At 42.1% G+C, this 19,453-nt stretch overlaps 1 protein-coding gene across 6 annotated transcripts in view; it reads right to left on the bottom strand.

Moving 5' to 3' along the window:
- Positions 1 to 19,453, bottom strand: part of PDE4DIP (phosphodiesterase 4D interacting protein) — a 244,857-nt gene that overhangs the window by 186,206 nt on the left and 39,198 nt on the right. Inside the window, exon 1 of one of the 6 annotated variants that reach the window (XM_018045992.1) lies at positions 18,350 to 18,704. The exons of the other annotated variants lie outside the window; for them this stretch is intronic. Within the exon in view, the coding sequence (XP_017901481.1) occupies positions 18,350 to 18,369 (20 nt within the window). The 5' untranslated portion in view covers positions 18,370 to 18,704. Of the gene's footprint in view, positions 1 to 18,349; positions 18,705 to 19,453 lie in introns of those variants that run through there. 6 annotated transcript variants of the gene reach the window in all.

The following is a 19,453-nucleotide window of genomic DNA, read 5'->3' as shown; positions in this document are numbered from 1 at the left end:
TTATTCAAAAGCAGGTCACCGGCTTGTGGTTCTTCCAGGCCCTCTGCCCCTTTCCCTTCTCCACTTCTCATTACAAATTTTCCCTGAGAGTGAAAAATGAAAGAGATGAACTACTACTTGCAGATTTCCCTCTGTTGAGAAAAAGTAAGGGAAGGATTTTGAAACTATCAGCCAGAATAATGTCTTGAAAATTTTGTGGAGAAAAAAAAATACTTAGTTGCTGCTACTCATGCTTGGATGGATTCCTTTATGTTCAGCCCACAGACCTGGGTAACCACTTCTGCCATCAGGAGCAAGGTCATTCCTCAGGCCAAATTCAGCCCATCCAACATGCTTCATTTGGGCAACACAAGGTTGACCCATTCCTAACGTCTCTTGCAAAATGAATGGGTCTGGCAATACTGGGCCTGCCTTCCCACATAGAGGGATAACCTGCTGCCTTTGAGTAGAAGAGACATGTTCTCAGGTCTGCCACAGTCCCTGTCACTCCCTGTTCTTGTAATCCCAGCTCCCGTGCTCATTTATGATACTGGCCTGGCTCCTTATAGATCTCTGAGGCTGTCACTCTAGCATAGATCAAATGCAGACAAAACTTTCACTTCTGCTTTAAGACACTGTCTTGAGTTACCTATGTAGCTTTTTGCTGTTGTGTTCAGAGAAGGCAATGGCACCCCACTCCAGTACTCTTGCCTGGAAAATCCCATGGATGGAGGAGCCCGGTAGGCTGCAGTCCATGGGGTCGCTAAGAGTCAGATACGACTGAACGACTTCACTTCACTTTCCATCGCTAAGTTGTGTTGCAAAGAGTTGGGACACGACTTAACAACAGAACAACAACAAAAAGCTAGTAAGGGGCTTACAGGTCACTTTTACCTCTGGGCTTCAGCTTCCTTAAATATTTGTGAAAGAAATACATGAACTTCTAAGGTTCCTTAAGTAACTACACAATTCTATTCTAATAGACACTAGTAGCATTAAAACTCATTTTAATACTTTCTAAGGATGGGGAAACTTTCCAGACATGATCTCATTCAATTCTCCTTGCTCTGAAGATTCCACATTATAGATCAGGAGCAAGTGACAAGGTGATGCATATGGATGCCACAAGCTACTTCACCTTCTCCCCCCATCCCACACTCACCCCTGAGCTGACTGCCTGTCTTATATGAAGCAATAACCAGAAGGGTAGAGAGGTCACTCTGGATGAGTACTGAGTTAATGGGCTTTCTGTAGTCTCTGGAGATTTTTTTTTTAATCACTTCAACTCTATTAACAGCTCAAGTTCCCTCTCATATTGCCACAGAGTGGGGCTCACTCAGCTGCTCCAAACGCTTGGGAAGGAATTTGATGCTCCCCCAGAGAAGAGGCACATGGTTAAGAAACACAAGGTATGTGTCAAGGGGATTGCAATTTGTGAAAATAGCTGATAAACCAAAGTGCAAAGAGAAGTGGGGTATAGTAGAGACAAACTCCAAGTCAGGCCCTGCCACCCACCCACGTAGCAGTAACATATGTTGGTAAATTTTTCTCTATATTACTTAAGTCCAGAAAAAAATTGAATGCCCTTGTCCTAGTTTCCCAAATTCAAGTATTTCTAATTTCTTTTTTTTTAAACATCAGTCCATGAATGACTCATGGTCAGCAAGCATGTATTTCACGAGGGCACGTACAGCTCTCCTGCAGAGACGTACATGTATAATCTTTCCCAAAGATATTTTTATCTTACTTTTTACCTGCATGTTTTACCTTATATGCTTTTCATGTATAAATTAACCAAACTTTCCCTCAGTGAGCCTTATCTTTTTGCCCACTATCTTGCCAATTTGTTAATCAGTGAAACCAATTTCAGAAAACTAAGATCATGGCATCTGGTCCCATCATTTCATGGCAAATAGATGGGGAAACAGTGGAAACAGTGGCAGACTTTATTTTGGGGGGCTCCAAAATCACTGCAAATGGTGACTGCAGACATGAAATTAAAAGACACTTACTCGTTGGAAGGAAAGTTATGACCAACCTAGATAGCATATTAAAAAACAGAGACATTACTTTGCCAACAAAGGTCTGTCTAGTCAAGGCTATGCTTTTTCCAGTGGTCATGTATGGATGTGAGAGGATAGTATAGTATGCTGCTGCTGCTAAGTTGCTTCAGTCGTGTCCGACTCTGTGCGACCCCAGAGACGGTAGCCCACCAGGCTCCCCCACCCCTGGGATTCTCCAGGCAAGAACACTGGAGTGGGTTGCCATTTCCTTCTCCAATGCATGAAAGTGAAAAGTGAAGTGAAGTCGCTCAGTCGTGTCCGACCCTTAGCGACCCCAAGGACTGCAGCCTACCAGGCTCCTCCATCCATGGGATTTTCCAGGCAAGATTACTGGAGTGGGGTGCCATTGCGTTCTCTGATAGTATAGTATAGATGGACTATAAAGAAAGCTGAGTGCCGAAGAACTGATGCTTTTGAACTGTGGTGTTGGAGAAGACTCTTGAGAGTCCCTTGGACTGCAAAGAGATCAAACCAGTCCATCCTAAAGGAAATCAGTCCTGAATATTCATTGGAAGGACTGATGCTGAAGCTGAAACTTCAATACTTTGGCCACCTGATGCAAGAGCTGATCATTAGAAAAGACCCTGATTCTGGGAAAGATTGAAGGCAGAAGGAGAAGGGGATGACAGAGGATGAGATGGTTGGATGGCATCACCAGCTCAATGGACATGAGTTTGGGTAAATTCTGGGAGTTGGTGATGGACAAGGAGCCTGGCATGCTGCAATCCATGGGGTCACAAAGAGTCAGACATGACTGAGTGACTAAACTGAACTGATACCAATTTCATTAAAATCACACTTACTAATTTTTGCCAAGGCACCTTCCTGCTCAGTATGAAGAACCAAACATTTTCCAAGTATAGCCCACCTACCAGCTGCTCACCCACTTAATCTCTACATGATGTATTATTCACATTTTCTTGACTTGCTGGTAAGTAGCTATGAAAATACTGGACTCAAGCAATACATCAACATTCAATATTCCATAGGAACAGCCTTTCCTACAGTTTTCCAGAGTGATTAGGTTGAAGATGATCAGGACATAACTGGTCCACTCAGAGCCATCTACAACATCCTTTTTTCTAAAAAAAAAAAAAAAAAAAAAAAAAACCTATTTATTTGTTATTTTTTTAAAAGATTCATTTATTTTAATAAATATTGCTTTACAATGTTGTGAAGGATAATTGCTTTACAATGTTGTGTTGGTTTCTGCCGTACATCAGCATGAATCAGCCACAGGTATACACATGTTCCCTCCCTCTTTTTTTATAATTAAATTATTTTTAACTGAAGGATAGTGGAAACACTGGCTGACTTTATTTTGGAGGGCTCCAAAATCACTGCAGATGGTGACTGCAGCCATGAAAATTAAAAGATGCTCATTCCTTGGAATGAAAGTTATGATCAACCTAGACAGCATATTAAAAAGCAGAGATATTACTTTGCCAACAAAGGTCCATCTAGTCAATGTTATAGTTTTTCCAATAGTCATATATGAATATGAGAGTTGGACTATAAAGAAAGCTGAGTGCCGAAGAACTGATGCTTTTGAACTGTGGTGTTGGAGAAGACTCTTGAGAGTCCCTTGGACTGCAAAGAGATCCAACCAGTCCCTCCTAAAGGAGATCAGTCCTGGGTGTTCATTGAAAGGACTGATGTTGAAGCTGAAACTCCAATACTTTGGCCACCTGAGGCGAAGAACTGACTCATCTGAAAGGACCATGATGCTGGGAAAGACTGAAGGGCAGGAGGAGAAGAGGACGACAGAGGATGAGATGGTTGGATGGCATCACCAGCTCAATGGACATGAGTTTCGATAAACTCCAGGAGTCGGTGATGGACAGGGAGGCCTGGCGTACTGCGGTTCATGGGGTTGCAAGAGTCGAACACAACTGAGCGACTGAACTGAACTGAACTGAATTGCTTTACAATATTGTGTTGGTTTCTGCCATATCTCAACATTAATCAGCCATAGGTGTACACATGTCCCCTCCCTCCTGAGTCTCCTTCCCACCCTATCCCACCCCTCTAGGTTGTCACAGACATCTGCTACATGCTGATACTCTGATGCTGTCAGACTGCTCTGGTGATTTCTTCCAGTAGTTTCCTAAGTGTGCTAGCCTCAATTATATCAGGAATATCCACAACACTCAATTTTGTGTTTCTTAAAAATGGCTATTCCAAGATGTGAGCCACTGGTCCACTAGTCTGGTCTCTTGTAACACTGTGGGGAGCGGTACAAACTTGGATTCTTCTTTAGCAAAGGGTAACACCATGGCAGAGTCTGCACAGAAATATTCTCTATAAGGCAGCCACAGATCATCCTTTGCAAACTGCATATATATTTGGTGTTATTGCCTTGTATTTTGGTCTGTTTAATTTATGGACTGAGGAAAGCAGCTAACTGTGTTAATGGACCATATTATTCACAAGCAATGGCAAGGTGGTAATCATATAACTTCACCATCACAAAGTAAGTTTCCAAAAAGTCTTTGAACAGTGTGAAATATTAATATCCCAAACCAAAACCACCCCAACTATATCCGTTGTCTGTCTAGACCTCACTGCTTTCTTCTTCTATTAAGACAATTATCCTAGGGCTATTTCTTCCCATGAAAAGTGAAAGTGTTAGTTGCTCTTTGTGACCCCATGGACTGTAGCCTGCCAGGCTCCTCTGTCTATGAAATTCTCTAGGCAAGAATACGGAAGTGGTTTGCTGTTTCATTCTCCAGGGATCTTCCTGACCCAAGTATCGAACTGGGGTCTCCCCACACTGGAGGCAGATTGTTTACCATCTGAGCCACCAGGGTAGCCCATTTCTTCCCATAAGAGTGTTCAAACTGCCACAGAGGTGGTTATTTTTTCAGGCTTCTTCCCCAAGGCTCCCACATACACTTAGCCACACAGTCTGGTCCCCTTACTTCGTCATGCATCACCACCCTTCCTTAACAGCTTAGAAGCTGAGCGACAAAGACCTTCTCCCAGAGGCATTTTCTGTCTTTCAAACTTCTTCTTATATGGCTTTCTTATCATAATGGAAAATTCAGGAGGAGGAAAAGCAATCAGCCATACCAGTATTTAGAGCAAAAAACTGGGCCTTGGATGCTATTTTTAGAGTCTTTCATTCCTTTTCATAAACATTTATTGAGAAGTTACTTGTATAACAAGCACCAAAAATATCACGATGAAAAAGAAATGCCCTGAAATCAAGATGCTCAGAGCTGTCTACTAGGTGGCAGACAGGATTCAAAGAGATACTTATTAGAACAATGAGATTTATAACAGAGATTTCAGAACATAAATGAGATATAATTAATTTTGTTCTGATGGGGAGAGGGGGTCTAGAAAATCTACAGAAAACCGAGAATACTGAATTTAGGCCTTGAAGGATGGGTATGAATATGTAAGGAAACATGACAAAGACTGCAAAGTAGGAGACTGAAGAGGGTGAACAGGGCTTTAATTTTGCTCCCCTCAACCTGAGTCAACATCAACTGCTCCTTAGGCCCCTCCAATTTCCTTTTAACTTTCCTCTCCTCAAGCCTGCCTCTCTCAAACTCTAACCCTCAGGAGGGAGTATTAGGGTTGTCTAAGTGAAAACTGTTTCATTTGTGCTCCCCTCCTCCAACATCATAGCTTCATCTAACTACTTAGACTTCCCAAAGATCATATAAAAGGTCAGCAAGAAAGGACTAGGACTAACATTTACATTGTAGTCAAAATGCCTACAGTTATAGACCATACAGAATACCAGAGAATCTGGAAGAGTGAAGAGGCTGGAGGTTTAGGATGGTAGAAAATATGAGTGAATATCTTCCTTTTTTTTTTCTTTACTATTTTTATCCTAGAATGTTAATTCTTCTTTAAAATATTAATAAATATATTCTGATTTATTTACACTGCTCTTCTACTAAGGCCCTTGATAAAAGATGAACTATGTAAGGAATTGGGCTCAGTGTGATCATCTCAAACAGTGCAAATTTGCTGTTTCAGCTCAGTTCAGTCGCTCAGTCGTGTCCGATTCTTTGTGACCCCGTGAACCGCAGCCTGCCAGGCCTCCCTGTCCATCACCAACTTCCAGAGTTCACTGTTTATTGGGGTCCAAACACATATCCTGTTCTAATTCCACATTTTTTAAAGCTCATTTGTCATGAACTTATAGAGTCTGGTTCAAATAAATGTTTCTAATGTTTAAACATCTCTTTTTCATATTTTAAACTTACATCCACATTCAACCCTTACAGATAGAAAATGTCCAGAAGGACAAGGAGAACTGTGGCTTGCTTTCCTGGCATGTAGAATCTTAGTTCCCTGGCCAGGAATCTCACCAGAGCCCCCTGCATTGCAAGTGCGGAGTCTTAATCACTTGACAGCCAGGGAAGAGCCCAGCCCTGAGGATTTTTTAAACGGTAGGGCTTCACAAGTGGTGCCAACTTGGAAACAGAGACATCCACAGGTAACAGTCTCCAGACTACCTGTGTGTAACTTTATAGTTCAACGTGTTTTCTTACACGGGAATCTTCTTCAACACTAATCTTGAATTAAATGATCATTATTTTTATTGTGAACCACCACCACCACCACCAATGAAGCCACCACCATTTACTGATTGACTGATTCTTCCCAGGAATTATCTCATTCAATTCTCCCTTAATCCAGTAGGTCCTGTTATCCCTATTTTACAGGTAAGGAAATAAGAGGCCTAGAAGGATGATGTAATTTGCCCAAGATCATCCAGCTAGCTGATGGCAACAGTGAACTTGAAATCTCTATCTGACTCCAACCTTCACACTTCCAATATGTCCTGTTTCTACTCACATATTTACCAGGAGTCTCCTTTGTACCTGCCCTGACTCCAGACAAATGACCCCTGAGACAGTGAGATGTGAGGAAGGGTGAGCAGTGCTGCTGTGGGAAGGAGAAGTGAGTTACACTCAAATCCTGACATATATTTGTGTTTTGAGACACCAACTCGTTCCCAAAACACACATGGTTCACAATGGAGCATTTGCGTCCTGGTATATTAGATGCCATGTGACAAGTGATTAAAATCCTAAAAAGGAAGTGGCAAGTATGACTTTTTACATAGGCTCTATCCTGAAAAGTGAGTCATCCACTATTTTATACTTCCCTATCTCTGCCCACAGTCCTCCAAATGGTCATGACTCCCGTGAATCCTTTTCTGTGACAACAGTTGGCATTGTCCCTAAAAGACAAAGGGAATAAACCGACAGGCAGACGATGTGATGGAAACAGATAGTCAAAACTGGGAAGGCCATTAATGAACAAGCTCTGAGATGTCTCAGATCTTTTTTCCTCTTGCTGAGACACTGAGTATATCTTCTCTGCCCCAAATATTGCCAATATCCCCTCTTTGGCATCAGAATTGCAAAAACACGCATTCAAATGCAAATGGGGTAGAAGGCACAGATGCAGAGCACAGGACCACTATGTAATAAATCCACTGAGATTATCATTTTTTCTCATCTCAAGGCCTATCATTATAACCTCGGCAAGCTGGAAAGCTTAATTGGCAAAGCCCCTCAGAACACAGAGAACATCGCTTGTGAATCTCCCTCTGCATGCTGACTAAGTGTGAGCTGACTTGGCACTGATACAGTAACATCCACTTTTCTCCAGTACAGGCTGCAATTACACCCTTCACTCAACAGAATCTATTCACTGAGAGTGGCTGTGGCCCAGTGGAACTCTGGGAGGCAGTTTTCTGAAGTGCTAAGTCCTCAATCACTACCAGGAGCTACAAGCATCACTATGCACCAGCAACAACTTTGAATATTAGGACCTATTTTGCTTCTGCACTGAATCTTTATTCTAAAAGGAACTTACATTTTTCATGCTGCTATTCCTCAAGGTTCAGAGAAACTGCTTAACACTGTGAAAAGGTATTAATAAAGGATAGTTCAAATAATTATCTCACTTTGCCTTATGAAGTTATTAGACATGCAGATGTCTAATAAATTCTCCTCCCTGAATCAGCCAAGACACTGATATCACTCTTTCAAAAGAGATGTGAAAATGATCTGTTCTGAGTTCAGCCATATTACTCAGGGATGGCATATGGTCTCTCTGCTCTCTTCTAAAAATTAGCTTGGCTTTTTATCCTTGGTCCTGGCAAAGCAGTTTTCATTAACAACCACTATTCACAGGACGCTGGGGAATGCGGAGGCTGAGGCCCTCACCAAACATCAAGAGATAGATTATTTTTTTATGTTTCCACCTACCTTTTTATTCACATAACCTTTTACCTTTTCCTTCCTTGATAATGTCTGTTTTTAGTGATTTTTAAAGAATTAGGTGCTCTTTTCAGAAATTTTGGAAAGGACAAAAATGCATAGGAAAAAATTAAAAAATGCTACCACTTAAAGGAAACATTGATAAAGATTTTTACGTATTTATTTTTAGCTGTTCTTCAGTTTATATGCCTATGTGAATTCCACAAAATAGAAATAACACTGAACATGTAATTTTGCACCTTGATTTTATTTGTTTCATTAAGCTTCCCTGGTGGCTCAGATAATAAAGAATCTGCCTGCAATGTGAGAGACCTGGCTTCAATCCTTGGGTTGGGAAGATCTCCTGGATCTGGAAATGGCTATCCACTCCAGCATTCTTGCCTGGAGAATTCCCGGGACAGAGGAGCCTGGTGAGCTACAGTCCATGGGTAGCAAAGAGTCAGACACAACTGAGCGACTAACATACATTGAAATCAGAGGTTTTGAGACTGCATTTTTAGAGGAAAAGGAAGCATCAGGGGAGGAGGCTGGTGAGAGGAGGAGAAGAGTGTCACATTAACCTGCCCAGGATTAGAAAGAATGAATCTAGAGTCTTCCTTCTCAGTATGGCTTTATGATGTACTAAAACAAAGCTGACAGAATCCCAGAGGATAATAAAATTAACTGAGGTATGAGATTCTAAAGCAGTGCTGAGAATGATTCAAATAGCTGACTCTGAGGTCTTGGCTCAGTGGGGAGATGAATGAAGAGCAGATGGCCTGGGAGATATGAAGGAGTGAAGGACCTGGAGTAAGCGATTAGGTAAACTGAATATTCAGAAAGGATGAGGAGATGGAGGACTTGACTCTGCGGTCAGGGAATATACTTTCAGAGTTCAGGATCCTAAGGATAGAGAATTTGGAGTGAGGATGAGCTACAGTGTGTACTCGTATGTGCTCATAGTGTCCTGAAGTGAATCAGAGTTAAGAAACTAGGAGATCAAGTTACAATAGTAATATATATGCATGCCTCGTGACCTGTCTAGAGTGCCAGCACCTTGAAGGCAGGGTTTTTATATCATTCACTATCATGTATCTAGCATTTAAGAAGTCTAGATCATAACAGGAATCAGATGCATATATTTCTTAAACAATGAATAAATAGCATTTGAATGAATAATGACATCCAGGTTTGATAACCTGCTGTATTCATTCTATATTAATGGTAAGTAGACACCTACCAAACACATACTCACATAAGCCTAGCAGGGAATGTTCTCTAGAAAGTTCTTAACTGAGGATCTGCTATGTGTTAGAAGTATTGTAAGATACTGAAGATTTAGAGACAAAGACAGTCCTTTCTTCCAATAAACTCATAGCGTATGTAAACCAATTAGCCACATGCAATGATAAAGAAGGCATAGTGTGCTCTGGCTACAGAGAACACCCAGAACTAGGTTCCAGAAATAGTCCCCAAAGGAGGTAATGCTGAAGATAACCTCAAGGGATAAATAAAGATATCCTAGCAAAGGCAAGGCCAGGTTTGTGGGTGGGAACAACTGGTATTTTAAGGCCCACTCATAATAATTTTAGCTCAGGATGAGTAGAGAGACACCAGCTCCCTAGGTCTGCTGGCAATGATGCTGCCCCAAAGCACCAATCATGTGGAAATATATAAGTAATGCACAGAAGAACCTTTTCTAAAACTAACTCAGTTTCAAACTTTACATGTTGTCACTTGGTAGAATAAATGTAAATTTCTTCCTGCTATAAAAACATATATTGACTTAGCTTTAAAGCAGCACGTAAGAGGTATTAACAATAATCCCATAACCAAATACAGTATTTTTTCACTCCTTGCAACAGACATCCTAATATGTATGCAGAATTTTGATGTAATTTATACCCACTTTTACTTTATTATACTAAAATTTTGTTTGTTACCATTTCAGGAAACACTTCAAGATGGTAACAGAGATTAATAGTGACAGTGAAGCAGTTTACTCTAGAGAGGGGTACAAGTTGGGAACATTGCAACTGATTCACCTGGGATTATCCTAGAGTATCCTACTTTATGTCAGTGTCTCCACTTTCCCTTCTGAATACAGAAACTCAGATATTGAAAAAGATATTTAAACTGAATGAAATAATCTTCATATTAATATGAGTTATATGAGCTTAAACTCCAAGAAGTTTGCAATGTATTTCCAAGAACTAGAAGTGTTTGACATATTCTAGTCTAATAACACTTGATTATTCTACTTCTAAGCATCTGTCATTCAAAAATAATCTGATGGAAGGAAATGCTTTAAGCACCTAGTTGTTTATCAAGTATTATTTATAATAGTTAAAAACTGGACATCTAAAGGACTCAGTATAGGGTAATGATTAAATAAAATATTATTAATATAATATAACATGATGGGCTATTCCACATTATGAATAATAGTATTCCACATTATGAAATGGAAAATAAATATATTCTTGAATTGAATGAAGTGCTAGAGATTACTTAATTTAATTTTCTTCGTCAGTCTCTATGTCACCAGTTATTTCTTCTTTACACTCCTTCTACTTTGGCCAGGATAAGCAAATACTTTAGGCCAGGAGCAGGTTACCTTTTCTCTAACTGACCCTAGAGAAGCAAAGGAAGAAAGAAGTTTTTGCAGAATAGAACAAGCAGAAAAGGACTAGAGATAATGACATAGATTAAGGGAAAATTTATTAGACACTATTAAATTGCTATGAAAATACAAGTTGTTCTTATTGTTAAAATAAATAGTCTGTGACTAGTAAGATGCTTCAGCCATGAGAAAAAGAGGGAAATTCAGATCATGCTTGTCTTGATGATCACAGAACTCAGAAGATGTCCTGAGATAGAAGAAAACAAGTGCTCAGTGCTTCTGAATGTTTTAAAATAGAATTGGATAGAGCTACCTTGGGTCACCATGACATCTCTTTTATTCTGGACTTTCTTCTAACTTTAAACACCATTTGAATTTTTGCGAGAGACAACTCGTGGAATGTTCTGAGCCCAGCTTGGAATTTTATTTATAGAATAAAACTTCAATTTCACTGCCCATTTCAATAAGAGCAGGGTCCCAGTGCAACCACTGAATGGATGGATACTCCATACAGCCTTGGATGAACCACCCCTGAGCTGCCCAGAGTGGAGAGGGCACTGTGATGAGGGTTAGCCAACTCTTCCTTTCAGATACAGAAACAACCACTTCCCAGTTTTCTGATATATTTTTTAAAATTTCTTACTTTGGCCACGCTGGGTTTGATCTTAATCTAGCCACGCAGCACCTTTGATCTTCATTGTGGCATACAGGATTTTTAGTTGCAGCATTTGAAAACTCAATTGCAGCATACGGGATCTAGCTCACCCACCAGGGATTGAACCCAGGCCACCCGCATTGGGAGTGCAGAGCCTTAGCCACCGGATCATCAGCAAAGCCCTTCTTCTGGTATTGTAAATCCAGCCTTAGCCTATAAGCTACAAGAAGAAGGACGGAGTCTAATATGTGGAAAATAAGAAAGTGGGGATGAAAGCACTGGTAAATTTCTCAAGCTCAAATCCAAATATAGTCTATTTAAAAGCAGATCAGAGTTGCAAAGGCAGAGATTTTCCTTCCTCAAATGCAGAAAATTAATTGCTAGAAGTACTGTATGTTAATTAGGAAATCCAATATCCAAACGTTTCAACTATAAAATTATGAAAAGGAGTATTTTCCTAATAGAAAGTGTTACATGTAAAGCAGCAGCACCTCTACAAGCAAAGGTACCAGAACCAACCAGATCTTCATGCTCCAGGGCTTACTTAACCTCTCTAGCTTCAGCTGCCACATCCATAAAATGAGGCAAATGCCATCTCTGGTTATAACTGCATTAGCAAATAGGATTCTCTGTTAATTCACCACAAATTCAAGATAAATAAATGTCCCTGTTTCCTTTAGGCTGAGAGTAAATACTGAGCAGAATAATTGCAAATAAGCTTTCAATGGGTAGCTTTTAAATGCAATATAACTATAATAAGTGGGCATGTTATCTTACTTGAAGGCTACACTTTAATCATGTGGGAGGGGAGAAGTAAAGTAAAAAAATTTTAAAATTTTGAGACTGAATTACTACTGAATTTCTTGAATATTACTTCCTTTCTTTAAATGTTCACAGCCACAATGGGCAAAAACAATTAATGCTTCCATTTTATTAAATTAAATTACAGGGTAATAGAAAACAAACCAAAACAGATGAATTACTTTGGTAATTTCCTTTCCTAACCTTCAATCTTAAGTGAAGAGAAAATTGCTCAGTTGTGTCCGACTCTTTGTGACCCCACGGACTGTAGCTTGCCAGGCTCCTCTGTCCATGGGATTCTCCAGACGAGAACACTGGAGTGGATCGCCATGCCCTCCTCCAGGGGATCTTCCTGACCCAGGGATCGAACCTGCATCTCTTACGTCTCCTGCACTGGCAGGCGGGTTCTTTACCACTAGCGCCGCCTGGGAAATCTTAAAGGTGGCCCCTAAATAGTTCAAGTTCTCTTTTTCTTGAGTTATTTGTTCAGGGAAGTTGTATAAGGTTCATGTATGATTTGCCTTACTTTTATTTAGCTTTCCCATATGCTAGAAACAATAACATTTCCATGTAAAGGGGGAGGAAAATTAGTAATGATCTTTCCAGTATTTAACAGTGCGGCAGGCTGAATAATGGCTCTCCAGGTAAATCCACATTCCTAATCTCTGGAACCTGTGAATATGCCACTTTTGAGATAAAGGGCACTTTCAGATGTGATTAACGATTTTGAGATGGTAAGACTATCCCAGAGTACCCCCACTGCATCTAATGTAATCACAAGGGTCCTGGTGAGAGATAAATAGGAGAGTCAGAATGAGAGGAGGTGGGATGAAGAAACAGACTGGAGTGATGCCTTTGCTGGGAAGGGACCATGTGGACAGTCTCTTTAGGCTGGAAAAAGGCCTCAAGGAGAAACACAGACCTGCTGAACCCCTGATTAAGCCCAGAAGACCAATTTTCAGACTTCTGACCTCCAGAACTGCAAAATAATAAATTGGTGCTGTTCCAAGCCACTAAATTTGTGGTAATTTGTCACAGCAGCAAAAGGAAACTGCTATAAACAGGGATTCATACTCCAGTGCTCTAGGGAGATGCTATTCCCGACCGTTGCTGTTTAGTCGCTAAGTCGCACCCTACTCTTTTGTGACCCCATGAACTGTAGCCAGAGTGGGTTGCCATTTCCTCTTCCAGGAGATCTTCCCAACTCAGGGATCAAACCCACACCACCTGTATGGCAGTCAGATTCCTAACCGCTGAGCCACCAGGGAAGCCTGCTAGTCCAGACAGGTGAACGCTAAACATTTAGAGAGGCTTCCTAGGTGGTTCAAGTAGTAAAGAGTCCTCCTGCCAAGCAGGAGACGTGGGCTCGATCCCTGGGCTAGGGTTTGATCCCTGGATTGGGAAGATCTCCTGGAGGAGGAAATGACAACCTACTCCAGTATTCTTGCCTGGAGAATCTCATGGACAGAAGAGCCTGGTGGGCTACAGTTCATAGGGTTGAAAAGAGTCAGACATGACTGAATGACTGAGCATGCACGTACAAACATTTAGAGCAGTAGAAGCGGTTTGCCTGATGGATTCTAGACCAATGAGGTGAGCAAAACTGCCTTCATCACCACCTCCTCATCATGCCCATGAGTGTATGGCTCTGACAACTCTTTGCTGATTCATGGATATTAATTTGGTTAGGGACCAAACCAGTTTTTTGTGTGTTTGTTTTTGGCCAGTCTGGGGATCTCCCCTGACCAAGGAATCAAACCCACACCCTCTTCAGTGAAGACATGGAGTCTTATCCACGGGACCACCAGGGAAGACCCAAACCAGCGTTTTGTAAAGTCAGTGTATTCACTGGAAATTTGCTGTTTCAGAACCAAACATGCTCTCTCCCAATGATTTAACCAAAGAGTCTGGCAGCAGTCGGGCAACATTCTTGGGGGGGAAAAGTACTCCCACTGACTTGCACAGGATAGGTGACATACAGCTGGGAGTAGGGGATATTTAAGAACTCAAATACTCAGCACCCTGTTCTTTACGGGTAGACTGAGCAAGATAAAGAATATGGAGGCTTATGTGAAGAATCCCTCTGTGAGGGGAATTTCCAGAAATGCCAAGAATGAAATCTGGGAACAGAATCATAGTCTTAAACTTATACATAAGCTTAATCGTAGTCAGGGTAAGTAAGCAGCTTCAGAAGCAACTCAGAAACCAAGTAACCTATAAGACTCAATCAAATGAAGCAACTAAGAGAACAGACTTTGGAATTAGATAGTTCCAGGCTATATTTCTTCCTCAGCTGTGTGTGTTACCTGGCCAAGATTTTAACCTAAAGTTCAATCTTCTTGTCTTAAAAATGACTATATTAACATTTCCTTAAGGTACGTCCCTGGTGGTCCAGTGGTTAAGAACCCACCTTCTAGTGCAGGTGACACGGGTTCAATCCCTGGTTGGGGAACTAAGATCCCACATGCCATGGGGCAACTAAGCCCACACGCTCTGGAGCCCCCACACCACAACAAGAGAGTCGGTGTGCCACAACAAAGACCCCGTGCAGCCAAAATTTTAAATAATAAATAAAAAATAACATTTACTTCAGACCTCACAGGGTTACAAGGATTAGGCAAAATAAAGTACACAAAGGGATTAACACAAAAGCTAACACATGCAAGCTTGATATAAATGGTAGCTTTATAGTTAATTTTTATTCTTTGAATCCCCCAGGTAGAACCCCTCAGGTAGTAAAGAATACACCTGCCAATACAAGAGACCCAGGTCCAATCACTGGCTTGGAAAGATCCCTGGAGGAGGAAATGGCAACCTACTCCAGTATTCTTGCCCGGAGAATCCCGTGGACAGAGAAGCCTGGTAGGCTACAGTCCATGGGGGTCACAAGAGTCAGACAAGACTTAGCAACTAAACCACCACCACCACCACCATCACTGTGCTCCAAGAGCAGCCAATGCATATGTCTGCCCTAGCCTCTTCTAGAATTATAGACAACAAAGTCAAAACCTCAAAGGCAGAAACCGTCTTTCATTCATTGGTTTACTCTCAGCATTCAGCACAGTGTGCCTTGCCTGTATTGGCTCACATTTAAAATGTTTATGAACTGATCTTAGCTGCCAGTTAGGAAGTATCTGAGACATCAGTTACGATATATGATTACAGGATTTTTCCATCTGTGACCCATTAAGTGGTGAAATAAACTGAGTCACACAAGCATTTTTTTTTTTTAAGTAAAAGAATAGGTTGGGAAAGATCAGAGTACAGAACACATAGTAAGGTTAAGTACTGTTACATGAAACATTTGATTCAGTTACATATTGGTGTGCATTTGGTTGCACAGTAAATACATTTCTTATTGAGGGTAGAGACAGAAAACAAGTGTGAACATAATGACTCTTCTACTTCACCAACGGTTGGTGTTTTCTGTCTCTTTCATTTCAGCCATTCTGATATGCACACAGTTGCGTGGCATTGTGGTTCTAATCTGCATTTCTCTGATGACTAGTGGTGTGGAGCTCCTTTACACTGTATCTCATCTCTTTGAATATCCTCTTTATAATCACTTTAGAAAATTGTTCAGAAGTATTTTCAAAAGCTGAACGTGCATTTCCTACTACCTAGCAATTCCATATATTTACTCAACAGAAATGTGTACTTATGTTCACCAAAAGACAGATACAGGAATCTTTGTAGGAACACTATATTCATAATAGCCCCAAATGCTCATTAATTACAGAATGGACATATACATTTGATATATCAACACATAATAGAATCCTACATAGAAGCAAATGTGAATGAACTGCATCTACATACAAGGTAGAATTGTACAACATAAGACTGACTCAAAGAAGCCAGATACAAAAGGGTACACGGTGGATAATTTCACTTACATGAAGTTCAAAAGCAGGCAAAACTTATCTATGGTGTTAAAAGTTAGGATAATGGTTATCCTGGGGGTCACAAGGGCTTCAGGGGTGCTGGTTATATTCGCTTTCTTGATCTTAGTGCTTGTTACATGGGTATACTCAGTTTGTTAAACTGACTTAACTATAAAGATATGATTTTGATTTTTCTGACATTTCTGAATTTGTCTGAAATGACTACATCGAAAGTTCAAAAAAGTTAGTAAATAATACTTTTTTTTTAAGTGAGAAAAACACGGATAGAGAGCAAGAATCCCTGATACATTCATCCTCATTATCATCAAGTATTCACCAAGTCTGTGCTTGAATAATTCCAGGGTTAGAAACCTATTTATGTCCAGGAAGGTCACTTGTTAGAAAACCTTTCCTTTGCACCAAGCTATAACTTGCATCCTCACAACTCTCCCATTGGTTGTTCTGTTCTAAGAGATTCGAAATCGGCCTAATCCCTCTACCACCAATTGCTCCTCAAATATTTTAAGGGAGCAATACAGCCTTTCCACCATCCTTCCACTGAAAAACAAAAATGAAGTCTTTGTCTCCAGACCTCATCTCTGATCCTTGAATGAGCTCCATTTGAAAGAATACTAAAAATTTTAAATATAGCCAGCACCCCTGAAGCTCTCACTCCAAGTCTTTACTTCCCCAGACTAAAGAGCCCCGGGTCTTTGGTCACCCCTCAAGTGTGGTTCTCAGCCCCCTGATGACTCCTGATTGCACTCCCGTTATTCAGTGATACTCAAAATGCAACTCTGGCCTCTAGGAGAGGCCTGTGAAGAGCAGAAAAGAGAAAAAAGCAAATCTAGATAGTGTACTTCTCATCAACACACTCTCACCTTCAATGTGCCCTTTCTTCAAAGATCACGTTATACAGCTTTCACATGTTGAACAACCAGCTAAAATCTCCCAGGTCTATTTCACAAGTACTGTTAAGCACCATATTTACCTTCTGGGTTAGTACAATTTTCCCTCTGTTAGAACTCAATAACACACATCTGCAGAGAAGGCAATGGCACCCCACTCCAGTAATCTTGCCTGGAAAATCCCATGGATGGAGGAGCCTGGTGGGCTGCATTCCATGGGGTCGCTAAGAGTCGGACACAACTGAGCGACTTCACTTTCACCTTTCACTTTCATACATTGGAGAAGGAAACGGCAACCCACTCCAGTGTTCTTGCCTGGAGAATCCCAGGGACGGGGGAGCCTGGTGGGCTGCCATCTATGGGGTCTCACAGAGTCGGACATGACTGAAGCGACGCAGCAGCAGCAGCAGCAGCAACACACATCTGAGTTCCACTCCAATTCTCCACAGCTAAATCTTGGAGATGAAGATCTATCTGTTACAGAAACATCTCTGAATACAGCCTTTCCATCACTCTTCCACTGAAAAACAAAAATGAACTCTTTGTCTCAAGACCTCATCTCTTATCCTTGAGTGAGCTGTATTTGAAAGTATAACGGGGGGAAGCAGTGGGGCATGGAGGAAACACAATTCCACAGAGTATCTCCAAATTCTGACCTAAAAGCAGCTGTCACCCTGACCTCGACAAAGCCTAAGCAATGACCGGCACCCTGGTCTCCTTCTCCTTTCCTCCCACAGAGTCAGCTTCAACTGGACTCTGGAAATGAGCTCTGGTGTGAGCCTAGTAGAGGGTGAAGTTGAGAAGGAAAACGTGGCAGGCTGAGAAGCAATCTGATGTTTTTCAAGGTATCTGAAATCAAAGTTATCTCTAAAGACAGACCTGAGGGAATTCCCTCTGATCTGTGGATCAATTAAAAGAGAAACCCTTCCACAAAAACTTCCATTGGCCTCACTGGATATTTTTAACATTGAAACTAAGTGGAAGGGAGATTCCTTAAGCAGCGAGACACCAGAGAACAGATGGACAGATGTGCAGGAGACTAGAAGTGCGCTGGGAATTAGGGAGGAGGAGGCGATGAAAAGAGAAGCTTTCAAAAGCCCCTAATGGTGAGGGGCGACCTCTCCAAAAGGGTAATGGGGTGGAGGTGGCGGGGTGGAAAGACACCAAAGCCGGAGCGCGGCGGGAAAGACGCAGCTCACCTACCGTGTCCACGCCTGCTCCATTTTCCAGGCGCTGTCCTTACTCGCGGGGCGCTCCTCACCCGGGAGTGGAAGCAGCCTGGGAAAATGAGAAGCCTGGCCCTCGAATCTCCAGCGCAAAGAACCGTGTCTTCCCCAGCTCCCTCTTTCTGTGTCGGCGAAGAGAGAGCTCTGCTCCGTGCTTCTTTAGAAAACCCGATTTGACGTGGCCAAACCTCCAGCTAACCGTGCTAGGGCACAAGGGAGGGACTGTTCTCAGCAGGAAGCCGACAGGAGCCGAGCGGCGCCCAGAGCTGTTTGGGGAGCTGGGGCCAGGGGCAGCGCGGCGGTGCGCGCACACACTCCAGCCTGAGACACCACTGGCTGGCACGAGTTGCTCGACACCAGCTGAGCTGTCAACCGCGAGGGGAGGCGGGGCTCCCCGCAGCCAGTGTGCTGGGGCCCAGTCGGCCCCAGGTTACATGCCCGCCGCCTGAACACACCCTTCCGTCTTCCCTGCCTGGATGATGCTGGCAGAGGAGCAGAGGGCTTAGAGGACTCCGCACCAAGCCCCCTGTCCCTCCCCTGAACCACCGAGGGGCTCTGGGAAAAAACAATCAACTGATGGGAAAATCTGGAGAGGAAGTCCTCTTGGGTGCCTGCATCACCCCACCCACAGGTCACCCCCCAGCCAGAGCTGGAGTCTAGGAACGTTTTAGGTGCAATCTGAGAGCAAATGCAGCCCTAACAGAGTTATAGGACATGATGTTATTTTCCCAGAGATCTCATATGTCAGTGTCACCATTAATGTGGGGACCAGGAACTTTCCTCGGGAGAGGAGGCATTCTTACAAAACCTTACAGCCTCATTAGCTGCCTCCATCTCAGACATCTTGATTTTATGGTATTTTATCTCCCTGGGTTTCAATTTCCCAAGCACAAAGGCTACTGGGCTTTGTTAGCTTCAAGAGGGCAGTGGGTCCCTGAACTTCCCGGAAAAGCTTTAAGACAGTGGCCGTTGATGCGTGCTTAATCACTCAAACGTGTCTGACTCTTTTTGACTCCATGGACTGCGGCCTGCCAGGCTCCTCTGTCCATGGGATTCTCCAGGCAAGAATACTAGAGTGGGT

This window comes from Capra hircus, chromosome 3, assembly GCF_001704415.2.
Source record: "Capra hircus breed San Clemente chromosome 3, ASM170441v1, whole genome shotgun sequence".
NCBI classification, from domain to species: Eukaryota; Metazoa; Chordata; class Mammalia; order Artiodactyla; family Bovidae; genus Capra; species Capra hircus.
The sequence above is the reverse complement of the archived record's forward strand: the minus strand, read 5'-3'. Positions and strand labels throughout refer to the sequence as shown.